Genomic DNA, 22,292 nt, shown 5'->3' with positions numbered 1-22,292 from the left:
TACCACCAACAGCCTGAGACGAACAAAACAAAATAGGAACACAAGGCTTTATCTTAGGTTTTTTACAGAAATGCTTGGCATTCGAAAATAAATGCCTTGGAGATCGACAAGTCGATCGCGAAAGACCGGTTGGTGATACAATCTTCGGCAAAATCATTCGCAAGGAGATTCCTGCAAAAATATTATTTCAAGATGAAAAGTGGAAAAGTGTTAGCTAACATGTTGCATAGTTGCAAAGTAGCTTAAAAGTAGTAGTTAAGTGCAAATGTTAAAGTGGTCCGTGATCAGATTCGAACATGCAACCTTTGAGTCGCTAGACGTTCGAATTATAAGCCCACACACGACCTCTCCTTTCCGTTAAGTAACCATACCAAACGTAACATACAGTATCATACTCATTTGAGTGTCCCTGATTTAACTTTACTATGTTACGTCTAGTTTATGAGACCAGGCTGGGCTCAGTGGTTTAATAATAACATGCAGACACTCCCTTCCATTCTACAACCCGAGTATGGGGCGACTAAGACTAGTTTAATTACATGGCTAAGGCTGTTTTAATGCTGGTCAGGCTAAGAGGTTGTTTTAAGAGAAGGATTCAAAGTGAAACTAACAGGAAAGCATAGACTTAAGGGATGGGCTGAAAAATTCACTCATTCCCACAACTAGACAATGCTACTTGTGTACTCGTAATGAAATAAATCTATTTTCAGTTAATAAGTAACTCACAGTAAATCATTGAAAGGTTCCATTATGGATCTGTCACTGTTGGAGGTACTTTCTGTAACGTCAACATGCTATGCAGCTGATATGTGAACAGAAGCCTCATATTACCAGCATCAGTGACATAAGCAAGAGTTGCAATAAAATGCCATAATATACAAAAATAAAAAATACCAGTGAACTAAGAGTATGACAATTTGATAAAATAGAATTGATACGTTTAATCTCCAATTAGCCGAAGCTACAGGCTATATACAGTTGAAGTCGGAAGTTTACATACACTTAGGTTGGAGTCTTAAAAACTCATTTTTCAACCACTCCACAAATTTCTTGATAACAAACTATAGTTTTGGCAAGTCGGTTAGGACATCTACTTTGTGCATGACACGTAATTTGTCCAACAATTGTTTACAGATTATTTCACATATAATTCACTGTATCACAATTCCCGTGGGTCAGAAGTTTACATACACTAAGTTGACTGTGCCTTTAAACAGCTTGGAAAATTCCTGAAAATGAGGCCATGGCTTTAGAAGCTTCTGATAGGCTAATTGACATAATTTGAGTCAATTGGAGGTATACCTGTATTTCAAGGCCTACCTTCAAACTCACTGCCTCTTTGCTTGACATCATGGGAAAATCAAAAGAAATCAGCCAAGACATCAGGAAAATAATTACACACTTCCACAAGTCTGGTTCATCCTGGGAGCAATTTCCAAATGCTTGAAGGTGCCACGTTCATCTGTACAAACAATAGTACGCAAGTATAAACACCATGGGACCACGCAGCCGTCATACCGCTCAAGAAGGAGACGCGTTCTGTCTCCTAGAGATGAACGTACTTTGGTGCCAAAAGTGCAAATCAATCCCAGTACAACAGCAAAGGACCTTGTGAAGATGCTGGAGGAAACAGGTACAAAAGTATCTATATCCACAGTAAAACGAGTCCTATATCGACACTCAGCAAGAAAGAAGCCACTGCTCCAAAACCACCATAAAAAAGCCAGACTGAGGTTTGCAACTGCACATGGGGACAAAGATCGTACTTTTGGAGAAATGTCCTCTGGTCTGATGAAACAAAAATAGAACTGTTGGCCATAATGACCATTATGTTTGGAGTGAAAAGGGGGATGATTGCAAGCCGAAGAACACCATCCGAACCGTGAAGCACGGGGGTGGCAGCATCATGTTGTGGGGGTGTTTTGCTGCAGGAGGGACTGGTGTGCTTCACAAAATAGATAGCATCATGAGGGAGGAAAATTATGTGGATATATTGAAGCAACATCTCAAGACAACAGTCAGGAAGTTAAAGCTTGGTCGCAAATGGGTCTTCCAAATGGACAATGAACAAGCATACTTCCAAAGATGTGGTCCATATGGCTTAACGACAACAAAGTCAAGGTATTGGAGTGGCCATCACAAAGCCCTGACCTCAATCCCATAGAAAATTTGTGGGCAGAACAGAAAAAGGGTGTGCGAGCAAGGAGTCCTACAAACCTGACTCAGTTACACCAGCTCTGTCAGGAGGAATGGGCCAAAATTCACCCAACTTATTGTGGGAAGCTTGTGGAAGGCTACCCGAAATGTTTGACCCAAGTTATTAAGCAATTTAAAGGCAATGCTACCAAATACTAATTGAGTGTGTGTAAACTTCTGACCCACTGGGAACGTGATGAAAGAAATAAAAGCTGAAATAAAGCGTCTCTACTATTATTCTGACATTTCACATTCTTAAAATAAAGCTGTGATCCTAACTGACCTAAGACAAGGAATTTTTACTACGATTAAATGTCAGGAATTGTGAAAAACTGCATTTAAATGTATTTGGCTAAGGTGTATGTAAACTTCAGACTTCAACTGTAGGTTAGTGTAAATGTGGACCTCTACAGCTTGACAAATGTAAGCGTGACTGTCATCATGGTAAATGTGGTACACTAGTGCAGTGTAAAACTCAAATGTGAGGGCATAGCATTCATACAATACAGTCCATATGACGAGCCCTACATGACAAGAGGGCTACTGCCAAGAAAGGGCACTGCAGTAAAGGGATTGGCAGTTTGAGGGCTTAAGCATTACATGAGTTAATGATATAATTAACTTTGACAGTGGGAGGGCGGTATCAGATTCAACTATGCTAAACCGCAAAGTAGACCCTGGAATAGGTTGACCGATGAATTAGGGCCGATTTCAAGTTTTCATAGCAATCAGTAATTGGCATTTTTGGACGCCGATTACATTGCAATCCACGAGGAACTGCGTGGTAGGCTGACCACCTGTTACGCGAGTGCAGCATCAAAAGGACCTGTAGCTGCAAGGAGCCAAGGTAAGTTGCTAGCTAGCATTAAACTTATAAAAAAACAATCAAACATAACATAATCACTAGTTAACTACACATGGTTGGTGATATTACTAGGTTAACTAGCTTGTCCTTCGTTGCATATAATCACTGCGGTGCCTGTTAATTTATCATCCAATCACAGCCTACTTGAATTTTGTCAAACGGGTGATGATTTAACAAAAGCGCATTCGCGAAAAAAAGCACAATCGTTTCACAAATGTACCCAACCATAAACATCAATGCCTTTCTTAAAATCAATACACAGAAGTATATATTTTTTTAAACCTGCATATTTAGCTAAAAGAAATGCATGATAGCATGCAATATTAACTTCTCTTGCATTCAGTGCAAGCAGAGTCAGGGTATATGCAGCAGTTTGGGCCGCCTGCCTCGTTGCGAACTGTGTGAAGACCATTTCTTCCTAACAAAGACCGTAATTCATTTGCCAGAATTTTACATAATTACGACATAACATTGAAGGTTGTGCAATGTAACAGCAATATTTAGACTTAGGGATGCCACCCGTTCGATAAAATACGGAACGGTTCCGCATTTCACTGAAAGAATGAACATTTTGTTTTCGAAAATATATTTTCCCGGATTTGACCATATTAAGGACCAAAGGCTCGTATTTCTGTGTGTTTATTATATTATAATTAAGTCTATGATTTGATAGAGCAGTCTGACTGAGCGGTGGTAGGCAGCAGCAGGCTCGTAAGCATTCATTCAAACAGCAATTTACTGCATTTGCCAGCAGCTCTTAGCAATGCCTGAAGCACAGCGCTGTTTATGGCTTCAAGCCTATCGACTCCCGAGATTAGGCTGGCAATTCAAAGTGCCTTTATGAACATCCAATAGTCAAAGGTATATGAAATACAAATGGTATAGAGAGAAATAGTTGACGCGTCATAATGCCTATAATAACTACAACCTAAAACTTCTTAACTGGGAATATTGAACCACCAGCTTTCATATGTTCTCATGTTCTGAGCAAGGAACTTAAACTTTTTTTACATGGCACATATTGCACTTTTACTTTCTTCTCCAACACTGTGTTTTTGCATTATGTAAACCAAATCGAACATGTTCCATTATTTATTTATTTGAGAGTAAATTGATTTTAACTTAAAAATAAGTGGTCATTGTTCAATCAGTATTGTTGTAATTGTCATTACTACAAATATATAGAAATACATTTTAAAAAATTGGCAGATTAAATCGGTATCGACCTTTTTTTGGTCCTCCAATAATCGGTATCGGTGTTGAAAAATCATGATCGGTCGACCTCTACCCTCGAGAGCAAATTCATTGAGATGAATAATTTTATAGCCTAAATATCTTAAGACATACTGTAGGCCTATTTGAACACAAAAGGCTAAATACAAAAACCTCACTCCCTGCCTATACTGTTTGTATGATGAATCTTCACAGAATTTGTGTTTTCATAAAGAAGATCTGCTTTTTGCTGTCGAGAGATCAGGAGGGACGTTGACAAACCAGAAGGAAGCAGCCTCCCCCCTTTTGTCTGTCTGGGACAAATGTAGCCCTGACCTCATCATCATATGTTGTTTTTTTACTGAGACTTCTCCAAAAACAGAGAAAAAAAAAGGCTCAAATAGCAGAAGCAAAAAGTGCTTTGTGCGAGGCAGGCGACTCGTCTCCCAGTCTTCAGAGAGTATCTCCTGTCGCAGCCAATCGTATTCGTCGCTCAGATTGTGACACAGGCCTATAGGCTATGGTGGATAACTCACTTCCTGTTTTATGTAACATAAAAGGTGAAAGAACACTGTCCTGGGGTCATTTCATCTCGTTCTGGAACTACTAAAGTAAGTTGGGATGATTTCTAATAATTAACATACTCTGTGGCACTCTAGTTAGGCTACTGTGTGTTACCAGTGTTAAAACATTTTCACAATATAAAGAACGGAGCTATGAGGTACTTTTTTATTATTTGAAATATGAGATATAAAATAAACATCTGAATTCATCTGTGTGTTCCGATCTCCAGTCGACATTCCATTCTGAACGGTTTGGAATTACGATCAGCCATTCTATTCTGAGTTTCTAGACTGAACTGCCACTACAGACATTGTGATGATATGATTTGTCATTCATGTTAAATTCAGTTGAAATATTGCTGATGCAATGCTACAGTAGCCTACTTATCTTCGTTGAGGATTTTGGCATGCTCATTCAAATCCCCCAGAGAGCACAAGGATTACTGTAAGCGCCACAATGATTTAGCCAAGCTGAGAGCACTGTTTTAGTAAGCATCCCATCTAAAAATAAAGAAAAGTTTTCTAACACTGAATGATTTGGGCAGCACAAAATATGTTATTGCCCTTTGGCAGGAAAGGGCAATCCAATCATTGAATACAAAGCCCATATATGTAACAACTACTATTACAGAGTATCTCTAGACTGAGAATGAGGCAAATGTCTCAGACTGGCACCCAGGCTAGAGAAAAACAAGGGTCTGGGGCCTGGGCATTAAGTTACTTCCTCATAACCTCAACACGCAAATGTCTTTGTCTGGCAGTGGTTTAGAACTTCCATTGAAAAGATGTAGCCATTTGTACTGATTCGCATGAACACATTCTGAGCGGAATGACTCAATTCAAAAGGAGTAATTAAAAGTAACTTATTTCTGTCTCTCAGTACATTGTCAAAAACACAAAACCAACGATTAACAACATTTACATTTTAGTCATTTAGCAGACGCTCTTATCCAGAGCGACTTACAGTAGTGAATGCATACATTTCATTTTCATTTCATACATTTTTTTTTCTTCGTACTTGGCCCCCCGTGGGAATCGAACCCACAACCCTGGCGTTGCAAACACCATGCTCTACCAACTGAGCTACGGGGAAGGCTACAACAGGGATTGTATTTGGGCGAGGCTCAAAATAGGCCTAATCTTTGAGTTAGACAGAACAGCACACAAAGAGTAGAGTTACAATCATACTATGAAATGCAACCTTCAAGACATAATACATCTTACATAACTTTTTCCTTAATTTCATTGCTAAAATATAACTTCTCGTAGGCAGTGGAAATTGACTCCTTTATGCGATATTGGCTTTACCACGTGGGCCGGTCCAACCTGCTTTAAACCAGTGCCACGCACAACACCCCCCCCTCAATCAACACAAAATGTCCCATAATGACAAAGCAAAAACAGGTTTAGAAATTTGTGCAAATATTATAAGGGGGAAAAAAACTGAAATATCACATTTACATAACTATTCAGACCCTTTACTCAGTACTTTGTTGAAGCACCCTTGGCAGCGATTACAGCCTAGAATAGTCGTGGGTATGATGCTGCAAGCTTGGCACATCTGTCTTTGGGTAGTTTCTCCCATTCTTCTCTGCAGAAGCTCTGTCAGGTTGGCATCGCAGCACAGATGTTTTCAGGTCTCTCCAGATATGTTAGATCGGGTTCAAGTCCAGGTTCTGGCTGGGCCACTCAAGGACATTTAGAGACTTGTTCCGTAGCCACTCCTGCGTTGTCTTGGCTGTGTACTTAGGGTCGTTGTCCTGTTGGAAGGTGAACCTTCACACCAGTCTGAGGTCCTAAGCGCTCTGCAGAAGGTTTTCATCAAAGATCTCTCTGTACTTTGCTCCGTTCATCTTTCCCCACAGCATGATACTGCCACCACCATGCTTCACCGTAGGGATGGTGCCAGGTTTCCTCCAGACATGACGCTTGGCATTCTGGCCATAGTGTTCAATCTTGGTTTCATCAGAACAGAGAATGGTCTGAGAGTCCTTTAGTTGCCTTTAGGCAAGCTCCAAGCAGGCTGTCATGTGCCTTTTACTGAGGAGTGGCTGGCCACTCTACCATAAAAAGGCCTGATTGGTGGAGCGCTAACAAAATGATTGTCCTTCTGAAGGTTCTCCCGTCTTCACAGAGGAACTTTAGAGCTCTGTCAGAGTGACCATTGGGTTCTTGGTCACCTCTCTGACCAAGGCCCTTCTCCCCTGATTGCTCAGTTTGGCTAGGCGGCTAGCTCTAGAAAAAGTCTTGGTGGTTCCAAACTTCTTCCATTTAAGAATGATGGTTGCCAATGTGTTCTTGGGGACCTTCAATGCTGCAGAAATATTTTGGTACTTTTCTTCAGATCTGTGCCTTGACACAATCCTGTCGGAGCTCAATGGACAATTCCTTTGACCTCATGGCATGGTTTTTGCGATGAAATGCACTGTAAACTGTGGGACCTTATATGGACAGGTGTGTGCACCTTTCCAAATCATGTCCAAACAATTGAATTTACCACAGATGGACTCCAATCAAGTTGTAGAAACATCTCAATGATGATCAATGGAAAGAGGATGTACCTGAGCTCCATTTAAAGTCTCATTGCAAAGGGCCTGAATACTTATTTCCATAAGGTTGTTTTTTTATTATTATCTTTTTATTCCTAAAACCTGTTTTTGCTTTTTCATTATGGGGTATTGTGTGTAGATTGAGGAGGAAAAATTTTTTTATTTCATCCATTTTAGAATAAGGCTGTAACTTAACAAAATGTGGAAAAGGTCAAGGTGTCTGAATACTTCCCGAATGCACTGTACATGTCTGGGGGCTGCACTAGGGCTGGCTTGGAGCAAAGAAACACCAGCAGGTCAAAATGTCTTATTTTTTCCAGGCTGTCCATCAGCACAAATTAACCACACATAAGAACCAGCAAAGCTGAACCATCTAACCGACAGACCAGCTCATCTGCACAGCGTTGTTCCCTCAATTTGCCCCTCCCCCCTCTTCTAGTTTCACTTTGGCAGCAATCATAAGCATGCTGACCATGTACCCCACAAGACATGTCACCAGAGGTTTCTTCATAGTCCCCAAGTCCAGAACAGACTATAAGAGGTGCACAGTACTACATAGAGCCGTGACTACATGGAACTCTATTCCACATCAGGTAACAGATGCAAGCAGTAGATTCAGAATTTAAAAAAAGACAAAAATACACCTTTTGGAACAGCAGGGATTGTGAAGCAACACACATGGGCACAGACACGATAACATACGCACTACACACACGGATTTTGTGTTGTAGATACACTACCGGTCAAAAGTTTTAGAAGACCTACTCATTCAAGGGTTTTTCTTTGTTTTTAATATTTTCTACATTGTAGAATAATAGTGAAGACATCAAAAACTACAAAATAACACATATAGAATCATGTAGTAACCAAAAAAGTATTCTTAAAATAGCCACCCTTTGCCTTGACGGCATTGCACACTTTTGGCATTCTCTCAACCAGCTTCACCTGGAATGCTTTTCCAACAGTCTTGAAGTAGTTGGCTGCTTTTCCTTCACTCTGCGGTCCGACTCATCCCAAACCATCTCAATTTGGTTTGAGGTCGGGGATTGTGGAGGCCAGGTCATCTGATGCAGCACCCCATCACTCTCCTTATTGGTAAAATAGCCCTTACACAGCCTGGAGGTGTGTTGGGTCATTGTCCTGTTGAAAAACAAAATGATCGTCCCACTAAGCGCAAATCAGATGGGATGGCGTATCGCTGCAGAATGCGGTAGTAGCCATGCAGGTTAAGTGTGCCTTGAATTCTAAATAAATCACAGACAGCGTCACCAGCAAGCACCCCCACGCTTTACAGTGGAAAATACACATGCGGAGATAATCCGTTCACCCACACCGCGGTTGGAACCAAATATTTCCAATTTGGACTCCTAACCAAAAGGACAAATTTCCACCGGTTTAACATCCATTGTTTTTGTTTCTTGGCCCAAGCAAGTCTCTTCTTATTGGTGTCCTTTAGTAGTGGTTTCTTTGCAGCAATTTTACCACAAAAGGCCTGATTCACGCAGTCTCCTCTGAACAGGTGATGTTGAGATGTCTGTTACTTGAACTCTGAATCATTTATTTGGGCTGCAATTTCTGATGCTGGTAAAGCTAATGAACTTATCCTTTGCAGCAGAGGTAACTCGGTCTTCCTGTCCTGTGGCTGTCCTCATGAGAGCCAGTTTCATCATAGCGCTTGATGGTTTTTGCGACTGCACTTGAAGAAACTTTCAAAGTTCTTGAAATTTCCGCGTTGACTGACCTTCATGTCTTAAAGTAATGATGGACTGTCGTTTCTCTTTGTTTATTTGAGCTGTTCTTGCCATTATATGGACTTGGTCTTTTACCAAATAGGCCTATCTTATACCCCCTACCTTGTCACAACACAACTGATTGGCTCAGGAGGAAATAAATTCCACAAATTAACTTTTAAGAAGGCACACCTGTTCATTGAAATGCATTCCAGGTGACTCCTTCATGAAGCTGGTTGAGAGAATGCCAAGAGTGTGCAAAGATATCCTCAAGGTTAAGGGTGGCTATTTGAAGAATCTCAAATATTTGTATTGGTTACTACATGATTCCATATGTGTTATTTCATAGTTGATGTCTACACTATTATTCTACAATGTAGAAAATAGTAAAAATAAAGAAAACCCTTGAATGAGTAGGTGTTGTCAAACTTTTGACCGGTAGTGTATGTGGTAGTGGAGTAGGGGCCTGAGTGCACACACTTGTGTTGTGAAATGTGTTCTGAATGTATTGTAATGTTTTTAAAATTGTAGAACTAACTTAATTTTGCCAGACCCCAGGAAGAGTCTATTGATGTGTCACACAGCAGTCTATTGACATGTTCTGTATTATGTTTCATGTTTTGTGTGGACCTCAGGAAGAGTAGCTGCTGCTTTTGCAACAGCTAATGGGGGTCCATAATAAATACACATACAAATATAGGAGGGGAGGGATAGTGTATTAAGTGTAGAGAAAACCTATATTGTGATACATTTCCTGAATTGACGCGATAACGACAAATAGAAAAACAAGTTTATAATAATGGGCACCACAGTTTATTAATTTATTATCTTTTAAACTACTACTAGTTTAATGGTTGTAGCTTTCAATTGTTCCATTAACAATCACCCATATTAGCGACTTAATTTAAATTTCTAACTTCACATTTCTCTAGTATAGGCTACTTACTGTAATGAACGATATCAGCAAAATGCCTGCGATACATGATTGGTATGGTCGGTGTCGCTAACTTTCTGTGTATCATTCCAGCTCTAATTCAGGGGCTGCATTCATCTCTAAAAACGACTGACATTAACAGAGAAAGTCAGATTCCAACACTTAATAATGTCACAAAGAATCTTTTTGTACAGCCCAAACCAAATCATTAACAAAAGCGCCTGCCTCGATCACTGACTAGGAACGAAAGAAATGTTGAGCTGTGTGACACACAGAGAAAATGTGTGTGTGACAGTCACATGGACCCTCAGTACAGACAAAGGCTGCCACAATCAAAAGGGGAGAGTGTGGACTAAAACAGAAGAAAAACACTTTATAGATAACAGGGGGCTAGTGGGAGCGGGGGTAGACAGAAATGCAGTTACAGTGCCTTCAGAAAGTATTCACACCACTTTACTTTTTCCATATTTTGTTGCATTACAAAGTGGGATTAAAACTGATTGAATTGTAATTTTTGTCAACGATCTCCACAAAATGCTCTAATGTCAAAGTGGAGTAAAAATTAGAACATTACTTTGTTATTATTGGATATAAATCTTGCTTAGATAAGTATTCAACCCCCTGAATCAATACATGTTAGAACAACCTTTGGGATCGATTACAGATGTGAGTCTTTCTGGGTAAGTCTAAGATTATTGCACAATAGACGACGACTGATTAATCGGCATGGCCGATTAATTAGGGCCGATTTCAGGTTGTCGTAACAAATCAATCTTTTTTGATGCCGATTATGGCCGATTATACTGCAATCCACGAGGAGCCTGCGTGGCAGGCTGACCACCTGTTACGCAAGTGCAGCAAGGAGCCAAGGTAAGTTGCTAGCTAGCATTAAACGTATCTTATAAAAAAAAAAAAAACAACCTTAACATAATCACTAGTTAACTACACATGGTTGATGATACTACTAGTTTAACTAGCTTGTTCTGTATTGCATATAATCAATGCGGTGCCTATTAATTTATCATCGAATCAGAGCCTACTTCGCCAAACGGGTGATTTAACAAAAGCGCATTCGCAAAAAAAAGCACAATCGTTGCGCAAATGTACCTAACCATAAACATCAATGCCTTTCTTAAAATCAATACACAGAAGTATACATTTTTTTAAACCTGCAAATTTTGTTAAAAGAAATTCATGTTAGCAGGCAATATTAACTAGGGAAATTGTGTCACTTCTCTTCCGTTCAGTGCAAGCAGAGTCCGGGTATATGCAGTAGTTTGGGCCGCCTGCCTCGTTGCGAACTGTGTGAAGACCATTTCTTCCTAACAAAGACCATAATTAATTTGACAGAATTTTACATAATTATGACATAACATTGCACAACCTTCAATGTAACAGCAATATTTAGACTTAGGGTTGCCACCCGTTCGATAAAATACAGAACGGTTCTGTATTTCACTGAAAGAAAAAACGTTTTGTTTTCGAAATGATCGTTTCCAGATTTGACCATATAAATGACCAAAGGCTTGTATTTCTGTGTGTTTATTATATTTTAACTAAGTCTATGATTTGATATTTGATAGAGCAGTCTGACTGAGCGGTGGTAGACAGCAGCAGGCTCGTAAGCATTCATTAAAACAGCACTTTCCTGCGTTTGCCAGCAGCTTTTCGCAATGCTTGAAGCACAGTGCTGTTTATGACTTCAAGCCTATCAACTCCCGAGATTAGGCTGGCAATACTAAAGTGCCCGTAAAAACATCCAATAGTCAAAGGTATATGAAATACAAATGGTATAGAGCGAAATAGTCCTATAATTCCTATAACTTCAACCTAAAACATCTTAACTGGAAATATTGAAGACTCATGTTAAAAGGAACATTAGCTTTTTTACATGGCACATTTTGCACTTTTACTTTCTTCTCCAACACTATTTTTGCATTATTTAAACCAAATTGAACATGTTTCATTATTTATTTCAGACTAATATTTATGTATTATATTAAGATAACATAAAAGTGTTTATTCAATATTGTTGTAATTGTCATTATTACAAATATATAAAAATCGTCCGATTAATCGGTACCGGCTTTTTTGGTCCTCCAATAATCGGTATCGAAAAACCATAAATCGGTCGACCTCCATTGTACAATATTCGCCCTTATTTTTTTCAAAATTCTTAATGCTCTGTCAAGTTGGTTGTTGATCACTGCTAGACAACCATGTAAGTCATGCAATAGACTTTAAGCAGATTTTGGTCAAAATTGTAACTAGGCAACCAATGTAAACTCAGAAAAAAAGAAACATCCCTTTTTCAGGACCCTGTCTTTCAAAGATAATTCTTAAAAATCCAAATAACTTCACAGACCTTCATTGTAAAGTTTAAATACTGTTCCCATGATTGTTCAATGAACCATAAACAATTAATGAACATGCACCTGTGGAAGGGTCGATAAGACACTTACAGCTTACAGACGGTAGGCAATTAAGGTCACAGTTATGAAAACTTAGGACACTAAAGAGGCCTTTCTACCGACTCTGAAAAACACCAAAAGAAAGATGCCCAGGGTCTCTGCTCATCTGCATGAACATGCCTTAGGCATGCTGCAAGGAGGCATGAGGACCGCAGATGTGGCCAGGGCGATAAATTGCAATGTCCGTACTGTGAGAAGCCTAAGACAGCGCTACAGGGAGACAGGACGATGAGCTGTCCGTCCTCGCAGTGGCAGACCACATGTAACACCTGCACAGGATCGGTACAGCCAAACATCTGCGCGACAGGTACAGGATGGCAACAACAACTGCCCAAGTTACACCAGGAATGCATAATCCCTCCATCAGTGCTCAGACAGTCCAGCCTCTCTCATCCTATTGCGGACAGAGGTCTTGTAGGCCTGCTGTAAGGCAGGTCCTCACCAGACATCACAGGCAACAACGTCACCTATGGGCACAAACCCACCGTCGCTGGACCAGACAGGACTGGCAAAAAGTGCTCTTCACCAATGAGTCGCAGTTGTCTCACCAGGGGTGATGATCGGATTTGTTTTTATCGTCGAAGGAAAGAGTGTTACACCGAGGCCTGTACTCTCGAGCAGGATCAATTTGGAGGTGGAGGGTCTGTCATGGTCTTGGGCGGTGTGTCACAGCATCATCGGACTGAGCTCGTTGTCACTGCAGGCAATCTCAAAGCTGTGCGTTACAGGGAAGACATCTTCCTCCCTCATGTGGTACCCTTCCTGCAGGCTCCTCCTGACATGACCCTGCAGCATGACAATGCCACCAGCCATACTGCTCGTTCTGTGCGTGATTTCCTGCAAGACAGGAATGTCAGTGTTCTGCCATGGCCAGCGAAGAGCCCGGATCTCAATCCCATTGAGCACGTCTGGGACCTATTGGATCAGAGGGTGAGGGCTAGGGCCATTCCCCCAGAAATGTCGTCAACTTGCAGGTGCCTTGGTGGAAGAGTGGGGTAACATCTCACAGCAAGAACTGACAAATCTGGTGCAGCCCATGAGGAGGCTGCACCAGATTTGGTGCAGCCCATTAAGCACTGCAGTACTTAATGCAGCTGGTGGCCACACCAGATACTGACTGTTACTTTTGACCCCCCCCCCCCCCCCCTTGTTCAGGGACACATCATTCCATTTCAGTTAGTCACGTCTATGGAACTTGTTCAATTTATGTCTCAGTTGTTGAATCTTATGTTCATACAAATATTAAGACATGTTCAAGTTTGCTGAAAATAAATGCAGTTGACAGTGAGAGGACATTTTTTTTGCTGAGTTTATATTTGGCCTGTGAATTTGTCTCCCAGTGCCTGTTGGAAAGTAGATTGAACCAAGTTTTCCTCTAGGATTTTGCCTGTGCTTAGCTTTATTTTGTTTATTTTTATCCTAAAAAACAAAAGTCCCGAGCCCTTGCAGATGACAAGCATACCAGTAACATGACGCAGTCATCACCATGCTTGAAAATATGAAGAGTGGTACTCAGTAATGTGTTGTGTTGGATTTACCCCAAACATAACACTTTGTACTCAGGACAAAAAAAAGTAATTTCTTGGACACATTTTTTGCAGTATTACTTTTGTGCAAACAAGATGCAGGTTTTGGAATATTTGTATTCTGTACAGGCTTCCTTTTCACTCTGTCATTTAGGTTAGTATTGTGAAGTAAGTACAATGTTGTTGATTTATACTGAGTTCTCCTATCACAGCCATTAAAGTTGAACTGTTTTAAAAATCACCATTGCCCTCATGGTGAAATCCCTTAACGGTTTCCTTCCTTTCTGGCAAATGAGTTATGAAGGGCGCCTATATGTTTGTAGTGACTGGGTGTATTGACACACCCTCCAAAGTGGAATTAATAAGCGCACCATGCTGAAAGGGATATTCAATGTCGTGTTTAAAAATAAGAAAATCTACCAATAGGTTCCCTTCTTCGCGAACAATTGGAAAACCTCCCTGGTATTTGTACTTCAATCTGTGCTTGAAATTCACTGCTTGACAGAGGGACCTTACAGATGATTGTGTATGTATGGGGTACAGATATGTGGTAGTCATTCAAAAATCATGTTAAACACTAGTATTGCACACAGAGTGAGTCCATGCAACTTATCTGACTTGTTAAGCACGTTTTTACACTTAACTTATTTAGGCTTGCCATAACAAAAGGGTTAAATACTTATTGACAAGACATTTCAGCTTTTCATTGATTTGTAAAAATGTCTATAAACATAATTCCACTTTGACATTATGGGGTATTCTGTGTACATCAGTGACACAAACACTCAATTTAATCTATTTTAAATACAGGCTGTAACAACAAAATATAAAAAGGGCAAGGGGTGTGAATACTTTCTGTAGGCACTATAAATGACTGACTGCTAAAACTCACTTCAGCCATTACCATGAACAAACATTCAAAAGGACTGAACTTTACACACCCAGTCTCCTTATGGGGGTACAAGCTCAACAAGTCACAGCCTAAGTCCAGCGTTTGGACAATCACACACACAGCTGCATTGTCCCCAATAACCTACGCCAGCCCAAGCTGAACCAGATATGTGACCGACCACCTTGATTCGGTCTTATGAAGCAAAATTTGAATGTGTTTTTTTTTTTACATTTGATAAAATCAGACGTGCAGAGCTACAAAATGGTATATCACACTGCATTTGAAGAACAATGGGAAAGAATTCTGCTTTGAAAGTTGATCAACTTGTAACCTCACTTTTGAGAAAATGGCCTTTGAATGTTTTGGTAGCTACTGGAGAGCTCTTCGTCTACACCAATTCAGCATTGTTCACACCCTCTTTAGCTTTAGCCCCACCCATCTCTTTTAGGGTTGATCTGAGAGTTCTGTCCTAACAACAACAGTCAAGCACCCAAGCTAACATGCTAATGTTGGCTAGCTTGCTAACTACTTCCAGACAAATGAGAGAACAGCTCAGACCATTTTACTCACCCTAGCAGAGATGGTTAAGCTGTTATGTTATCCAGAGTGTTGGTGACTGCAACTGTGCTGCTGGCAACAATTGATGCTTTTTTTGCCAACGTTTACTGGGCAGACATTGGCCATATTCAACAGCACAGACGAGTGCTCTGAAATCAGAGTAGATAGCTGGTAAATTCGCTCTGGCTATCAACAGTTGTCGCAGTGACATTCTATTGAAATGGATACTTCCATAGTGGAGTCTTTTGAGAAGATGTGTTGCTAGCTAGCTAAACAATTAACCATAATCCCAACTCATGACATTACTACCCTGCATGAATCTGCAGGTAGCTAACTAACCAGGTTTAACATTAGCTAGCTAGCTAACAGTACCCTTTAACTTGAAATGAAAATGATTACCTACACATACTGACCAGCTCAAATAGACAGAAGCATGCAATATGGAAGACCAATCCGAACTCATCTCTCAGCATGTCCAGCCCAAAAATGATCTAAGCCAATCATGGCTAGCGGGAAGGTTGCGGCCTTTTTCTGTGGCTAAACCAACTAGGCTCGTAATTTAATTCATATTTATAGATGGCATACAGGTCTGTTATTAAGGCACATTAAAGTTCACATGTTCCAGAAGGCATCTCTGCCAAAAAACACATTTTGATATAATAAAAGTGTCTCTTTATATAATAAGTAGTGACCCGGGACGGACACCTAGTTTCCTGAAACTAGTCACAAATGGCTGACAACATTCAATGTGACTGCCAACTTACCCAACGCCTGCATTTAAGGACCACGCTCTCCTAGCAAGCAACCCAGGGTATTCTGGGTAGCACTTTCTCACCTCTGGACTGTAGGGTTGATGGAGTCTGACTGGATGGTGATAAATAACTCTGAATAGCCCAACACTAAAGGTGTGGCGGAGGAAACAACATGTACATCCTGTCGAAGAAGACACTTCCACTCACTGGCACTCTGGTGAATACAAACTGAAGTAAATGGGCTGCATTATTTATGCTCTGCAGTGTGGGCTGGGCTCTCAGGCCTGCTGGCTTCTACAAGCCCAGAGCTGGGAGTCCGAGAGACTTCACCATTCCATCACACAGAACGACAAGACAATTATTGCACAAAACTATTTATTGACATTTGTAGTCAATTCCTGTAATGGTACACAAGTCACCAACTTGCATGAATTGATGGGAATCAAGTAATGTTGGTGAGCATGGGGAAAATATTAGAACGAGAACATGCTAAATGTAGTAGCAGAGTCTTAAAGCCTATGCAAAAAGCATGGAAATCAAATCACCATTTGATTTGTTACTTATTTTCCAAGTAGCCCAATGCGATGGAAATCTCATATGCTCCCGTTAACTCTAACGCTACACAGGGGTGACACAAATCAGGATATTGACATCATTTGGGAAGATAATTTCCTGCTATTCACTGAAGCATGAGTGGAAAAAAAATCCTAAACTACAAGCAAGAGGCAAACAAAGTGTTAGTGATACAAGCTAGCGTTGGAGTGGTTAAAGCTTACTACAAACTGTCTCTACTAGTGGGAGCTAATAATGCAACACTATGACAGATGCTAACAGGCTGACCCCATCGCTCGCATCGCGTGCGCTGCAAAATCAAATTTAGAAATCTATGTTATTCAGTTATTGCACCCACACTGCTCACAAGCGTCTGCGTTGCCAAGGGCTAAGATAGAAATCAGATCTATTTCTGACGCTGATCGCGCTGCAAGTCCTGCCGCTCCTATCTCATTGGTTTATAGAAGCAGTTACCGGCGTGCCACCTCCTCATTGGTTATACCCACGTGGGTGACTGAAAGACAAATGAGGTCAGTGGCGGTAATGCACCTAATTTATGAAAGTTGCCAATCGCAATATAAAAAGTCAAGAGAAGAAAAAGCCTGGAAGTAAGAGAGATGACTAGAAACGATTCGGTTGACCGTTTTGTGTGTGGATTAATTGGCGGAGTAGAGGACCTTGTGCATTTCAGGTAAAATAACTCGAATGAATATAATTGGATCAGAGTTTGTTTTGATATTTTAACCTGCGTGCCGTGATCGCGTTTGGTGTGAGGGGACAAAATAAATGTATGCACGATGGTGCACGCGCGCAGCCGGTTTGGGTTTCGTGTAAGGGTTGCATGTTCGTAAAAAAATAAAAATAAAAAAATAAAAAAATAAAACACTTGGAAGCTCGACAAAAAAACTAAAAAAACTTGGAAGCTCGACAAAAAAAGCACTCCCTTTCTGTGCATTCACCTGACGATGACGCTGATGATTTTGTGTTAGACCAAAGGACCCTGAGGTCTTGAGTGGTCTCGAAAGGAAAAAACCTTTACAATGATGTGTTGACCCTGAAGCAGTCAGTGCACAGTGGAGTTCTTCCCAGTGAGAACCCTCCAGAAGTCCAGCACAGTGGCATCTTTGAACCAGACAGACATCATTAAAAACACGGTGCATGTTATGGATGCAAGCCAAGAGAAACCTCTCTAAAACAAGTTGTCTTAAAGAGATGAGGAAGATACAACGTACAAGCAAGATAAACACTGAGCAATGGTAAAACCTAGACCAATGTAATCTAAAAAGCATCTTCCCCTGCTCAATATGTTAAGTCTAGTTAACAAACATCACACCTTTCCATTTCGCAATGTCCTTAGAAACTGAGGCAAAAGCTGTTAGTCTCCTTAGATAGGGCTCAACATCTGTATCCTCCGCTCTTCGGTGGGCTTGTTGCCATGGGATAAAAGAGTGATCTGCAGTGTGGCTGGTAAGGCTAGTCTGTACGAGACGATGAGCTCAGCATAACTAGCTAGATGTGTATGCTAATAGCCTAAAATTTACATATCGTTATTATGATTCATTCAGCTATACCATGGTGTTAAGTCAATTTTGTGATCTTACACTAACACACCATGCAGGGGCCCATTGTTAACTATCTGCTAGTAGATCCAAAATCATTGTTGTTATCCCTTACTGGCTTCCATCTACCTGGCATCATATTTGATTATGTACTTGGTCACAGAGGTGTCACGCCCATAGGGGGCAAGTGCCCCCTCAGATTAGTCCTGTTTAAAAAAAAGAATATCTGTAACACTACAAGCCACCTAGCAATTTTATGAAGTTGGCTTTCCCTAGCCCAGATAGGTTGGAAGGTTGAGAATCTCAACCTAGATACCAAGAAGCAATTTCAAGCTATCAATCAAGTTAAAGTAGCTAGCTTGTCTAACTATCTTAGCTGGCATGCCTTTCTGGCAAAGTTAGTAGAGTTTAGAAAAACAAGCAATAATATAATAAAAAAATACTGAATAAGGATGGGTTCATAAATTCACTCTGGAGTGCCATTGTGTGCTCAGAGTGAACTCTGGGAATTCGTAAATTTGGAGTGTTGTTGGATTGTCTGTTCATAAATGTAGAGTGTTACGCTCTCAACACTGGACGATCTGGCCGAGAAGTAGGGTTGGTGTGAGTGTTCTGATCTCACAACGACAGTCAAGCACCCAAGCTAAATAGCTAAAGTTGCTAGCTTGCTAGCTATTTCCAGAAACAAATGAGAGAACACCTCACTCTGACCATTTTCTTACCCTAGCAGAGCAGAGCAGGTTAGGCTGTTTCGTTATCTGGAGCGTTGGTGACTAACTGTGCTGCTGGCAACAATTTAATAGTAAAACAATTTAAGAACACACCCTAAGGCTCACATTCCTTTCAATATTTTACCCAGATTTTAGCAGACACACAGAGAAGCATATTTAGTTTGTTTAAAAAAAATAATTAAAAAAAACACCTATCAAGTGGATACAGACCGCTCAAGAGGAATGCTTAGAGTTGCAGGAAAATATACCTTTTTGACATAGAATTAAGCATTATGATTGAGTTTATTTTATTTTTACAGTTACAGTGCACATTAATCAATGTTTCAGTAAAAAGTGCCGGTAATTTTCAACCGCAGTCCCTGGGCAGGTTATTAAAAACAATTACAATACAGACAATCAATGAGCAGTGAGCACACACAGAGCAACATAGGACAAACAAGACATAGCATGCAGACAAAGCAACAAAGCACAAAAAGCAACAAGACAAAATTCATAAAAGCAACAAAGTGTTTCCACACATCATGGATTATGGCTGTAGATTGCAGGAAAAACTATTTCAGGTGTTGGAGAATTTTGATTTTTTTTTTTCAAACTTTCGGCAGGGACCTAGCCCCCCTTCAGACTCCCCCCCCCCCCCAACCCAACCCAACCCAACCAACCCAACCATCCACACTTTGTGCCCCCTCAGATTTTGGGGATACATGACGCCCCTGCTTGGTCGTGGAAATATTGCATACATTCACTAGACTTGTGTGATATTTCAATGGCAATTACCAAATCGCCGATTTGTGCGTTGATTTGCAATTGGTTAGAACCATTTGTTGACGACGTATACTTAAAGGTTGAGTAGTACAGTACAATATGCGCCTAGACAATGTCACCTGTGCTAACCGAGCTATAGCTCGAGCCAAGTCAGGACAGAAGAAAACGCGGGCAGGCGCCAATTCATAATTCGATAGACATAAAATGGGCCGAATTACCTCTCTCTATCTCCACAACCACGTAGTCCACAAGTCCAGTCCGACTATGTTCACCGACAATGACAAGCAGAGAATACTTGTCGTTGCTGAAGCCAGGATGCAAAGTTCGGTTCACATTTTCCATTGCTTCCACCTCTTCAGTTTGTTGTGTCGCCATGTTGAAAAGTTTGGCAAATAATGCCATAGAGAGACGCCCCTACTTTATGTATAGGGCGGAAACTCTGTAGATTGACACTTTCCACACCAATCGGATCACTGTGGTCAGGGATAAAGGTACAGTAACTACAGTAAATAAACTCATATTCAAGTATATTCTCTAGACAAATCGAAAATAGTCTCAAATAGTTAGCCAAAAATCTCATATTAAGGCCTATTACGATTATTATGGTAACCTAATTATAAGATAATACGCTGTTATATGATATTATAATTGATATTATTATTCATTATTATTGACAACCTGGACCAAGATTTTATACTTCGCTTTGAGATCATCTGTTGCAATATTCATATTCATAATCAGTTGTTACTCAGGTGGTTTCCTTTTCTACAATGAAAATCTGTTGCTTCTCGAAATGTCTGTTGCGATCTCTGGAGTCAGTTACTTCTCATGTCTCCAATTTCAATGCAGAGATGTGACATATCATTGTTGCATTACTCCCTACAAAAACATCCGTTAAAGCAGGAAGTCTTCAGAAGTCTTCAAAAAACTTATGTTTATTCCATTCTTACACATTTACATATCTAAAACAGCAAGATTTGAGAATACACAATTTGTCCTCATACAACATTGAGTCATCCCGATGGTAGCTGTCGTCCTCGATTCCCTAAAAGCATTTGAGGATGGAGAAGTTGCAAGATGTTCCCCGTGGACACTCGCACAACTTCCCAATTCTTGCACCTTTGCGAACTGCACATTGCTGACCCGCATCAGCATCACACTGTCAACACAGAGAACATACAGCCTACATGTATTTTTGCTGTAGGTAGGCCGACTGGAGCCTACTTTAAAATAACACAGACACAGAATAATGGTCACGCAAAATATAAAAATGTCCAGGCATATGTCTTACCAAGTTTCTACAAAACAATTCTATTTCAATTAAGTCAATCCTAAAACTATTCCTTACCATGGGAACCCAACCCAACTTCTTCTCATAGGCCGGCATCTGCTTACTTTGTAGTTTTTCAAGAACCTCTTGTAAAGCTTCAAACTATAGAGAAGAAACATGTTTAGTTTGACATGTTCATATCTATTCTCTGTCTGCAATGGTAGACTATAAACATATCACCAATCCAAGTTTCACCATTATGAGGTGTGTATTAGCATCCATTTGAGCAATCAATGTGCGTATGCTGTGTGAATTGATATACCTCAAAACCATCCGTCCAAGTTATTGAGCAATTTACCTTTTAGAACCCTATTGGTAGGCCTATATAAAACCCATATTTTTTGTTATTTTTTTGCGAATAACGAGTATGTTTTTATCTCACCAATTCTTGTTCTTCTTGTGTCTTGATGGAGTCTTCGGGGGAGCGTGTTTCCATAAAGTCGTGGGAGTTGGCCAGCACCACCAACACCGAGCAGGTAGCGCTGAGGAGGAGGAGCAGGCTGCCGACCATGGTGCTGAAACGCGCGGAACCTGATTGGAAGTTGATAGCAAAGCAGGCGAATCAGTAGGTCTAGGCTAGTATTCTGGCAGGCAGACAACCTGGACCAAGGTTTTATACGTTGCTTTGACATCATCTGCTGCAATATTCATAACACTGAAATTATCGAATTATTTGACATGTAACATTTCCGGCCAAATGTGTTCAAATAGCCTGTACACGTTCTTATACTTTTGCTATTTTTAAAGGGGAACAAAACGAACTAAACTCGTGCAAAATAGCATTTCCAAAAAAGTATTCCCTCCAGGGAATGAAGAAATAGTTTGAGTTGAAGCCCAAAAATAAGGATTAAGGAGGCTTCAATGTTCTTTATTAAGAACACATAAGCTGTGAAAATCACAACAGCACATTTTGAGTTGTTGGCTATATTAGCAGCTATTATGAATCCTAGACCAAATCTATAGAAATCTCGCAGCTTTACTGCTAAGGACCCTTTACAAAAAACTGCCTGTATCTTAACTTCAGTATTCAAATTCCCAATAAAGATTCTAAATCACTGCTATTTTGAGGGTCCTACGTGTCATCTGATCTTTCGACCATCTACGTCATCT

At 40.4% G+C, this 22,292-nt stretch overlaps 2 protein-coding genes across 2 annotated transcripts in view; both read right to left on the bottom strand.

Moving 5' to 3' along the window:
• Positions 1–20,259, bottom strand: part of LOC115151647 (microtubule-associated protein 1B) — a 53,184-nt gene extending 32,925 nt beyond the window's left edge. Inside the window, exon 1 of the mRNA XM_029695757.1 lies at positions 20,071–20,259. Coding sequence (XP_029551617.1) covers positions 20,071–20,254 — 184 coding nt within the window. The 5' untranslated portion in view covers positions 20,255–20,259. The remainder of the gene's footprint in view (positions 1–20,070) is intronic.
• A 502-nt stretch (positions 20,260–20,761) lies between these two features.
• cart1 (cocaine- and amphetamine-regulated transcript 1) lies at positions 20,762–21,952 on the bottom strand. Its single transcript, XM_029695762.1, has 3 exons — positions 21,565–21,952; positions 21,201–21,284; positions 20,762–21,011 (listed from the first exon to the last, which is right to left on the bottom strand). The coding sequence occupies exons 1-3, from the start codon at positions 21,691–21,693 to the stop codon at positions 20,898–20,900; spliced, it is 327 nt and encodes a 108-aa protein (XP_029551622.1). The 5' UTR covers positions 21,694–21,952; the 3' UTR covers positions 20,762–20,897.
• Between the last annotated feature and the right edge of the window lie 340 nt (positions 21,953–22,292).

This window comes from Salmo trutta, chromosome 17, assembly GCF_901001165.1.
Source record: "Salmo trutta chromosome 17, fSalTru1.1, whole genome shotgun sequence".
Lineage (NCBI taxonomy): Eukaryota > Metazoa > Chordata > Actinopteri > Salmoniformes > Salmonidae > Salmo > Salmo trutta.
This window is presented reverse-complemented; position numbering and strand designations above follow the sequence as displayed.

Bases quoted from the DNA above. Each gene is read 5' to 3' on its own strand.
- cart1 (XM_029695762.1), bottom strand. From the start codon at position 21,693: ATGGTCGGCAGCCTGCTCCTCCTCCTCAGCGCTACCTGCTCGGTGTTG. The intron at 21,285-21,564 runs GTGAGATAAAAA...TCTTCTCTATAG, and splicing joins CACAAGAAGAACAAGAATTG to TTTGAAGCTTTACAAGAGGT. The intron at 21,012-21,200 runs GTAAGGAATAGT...CTGTGTTGACAG, and splicing joins AGTTGGGTTGGGTTCCCATG to TGTGATGCTGATGCGGGTCA.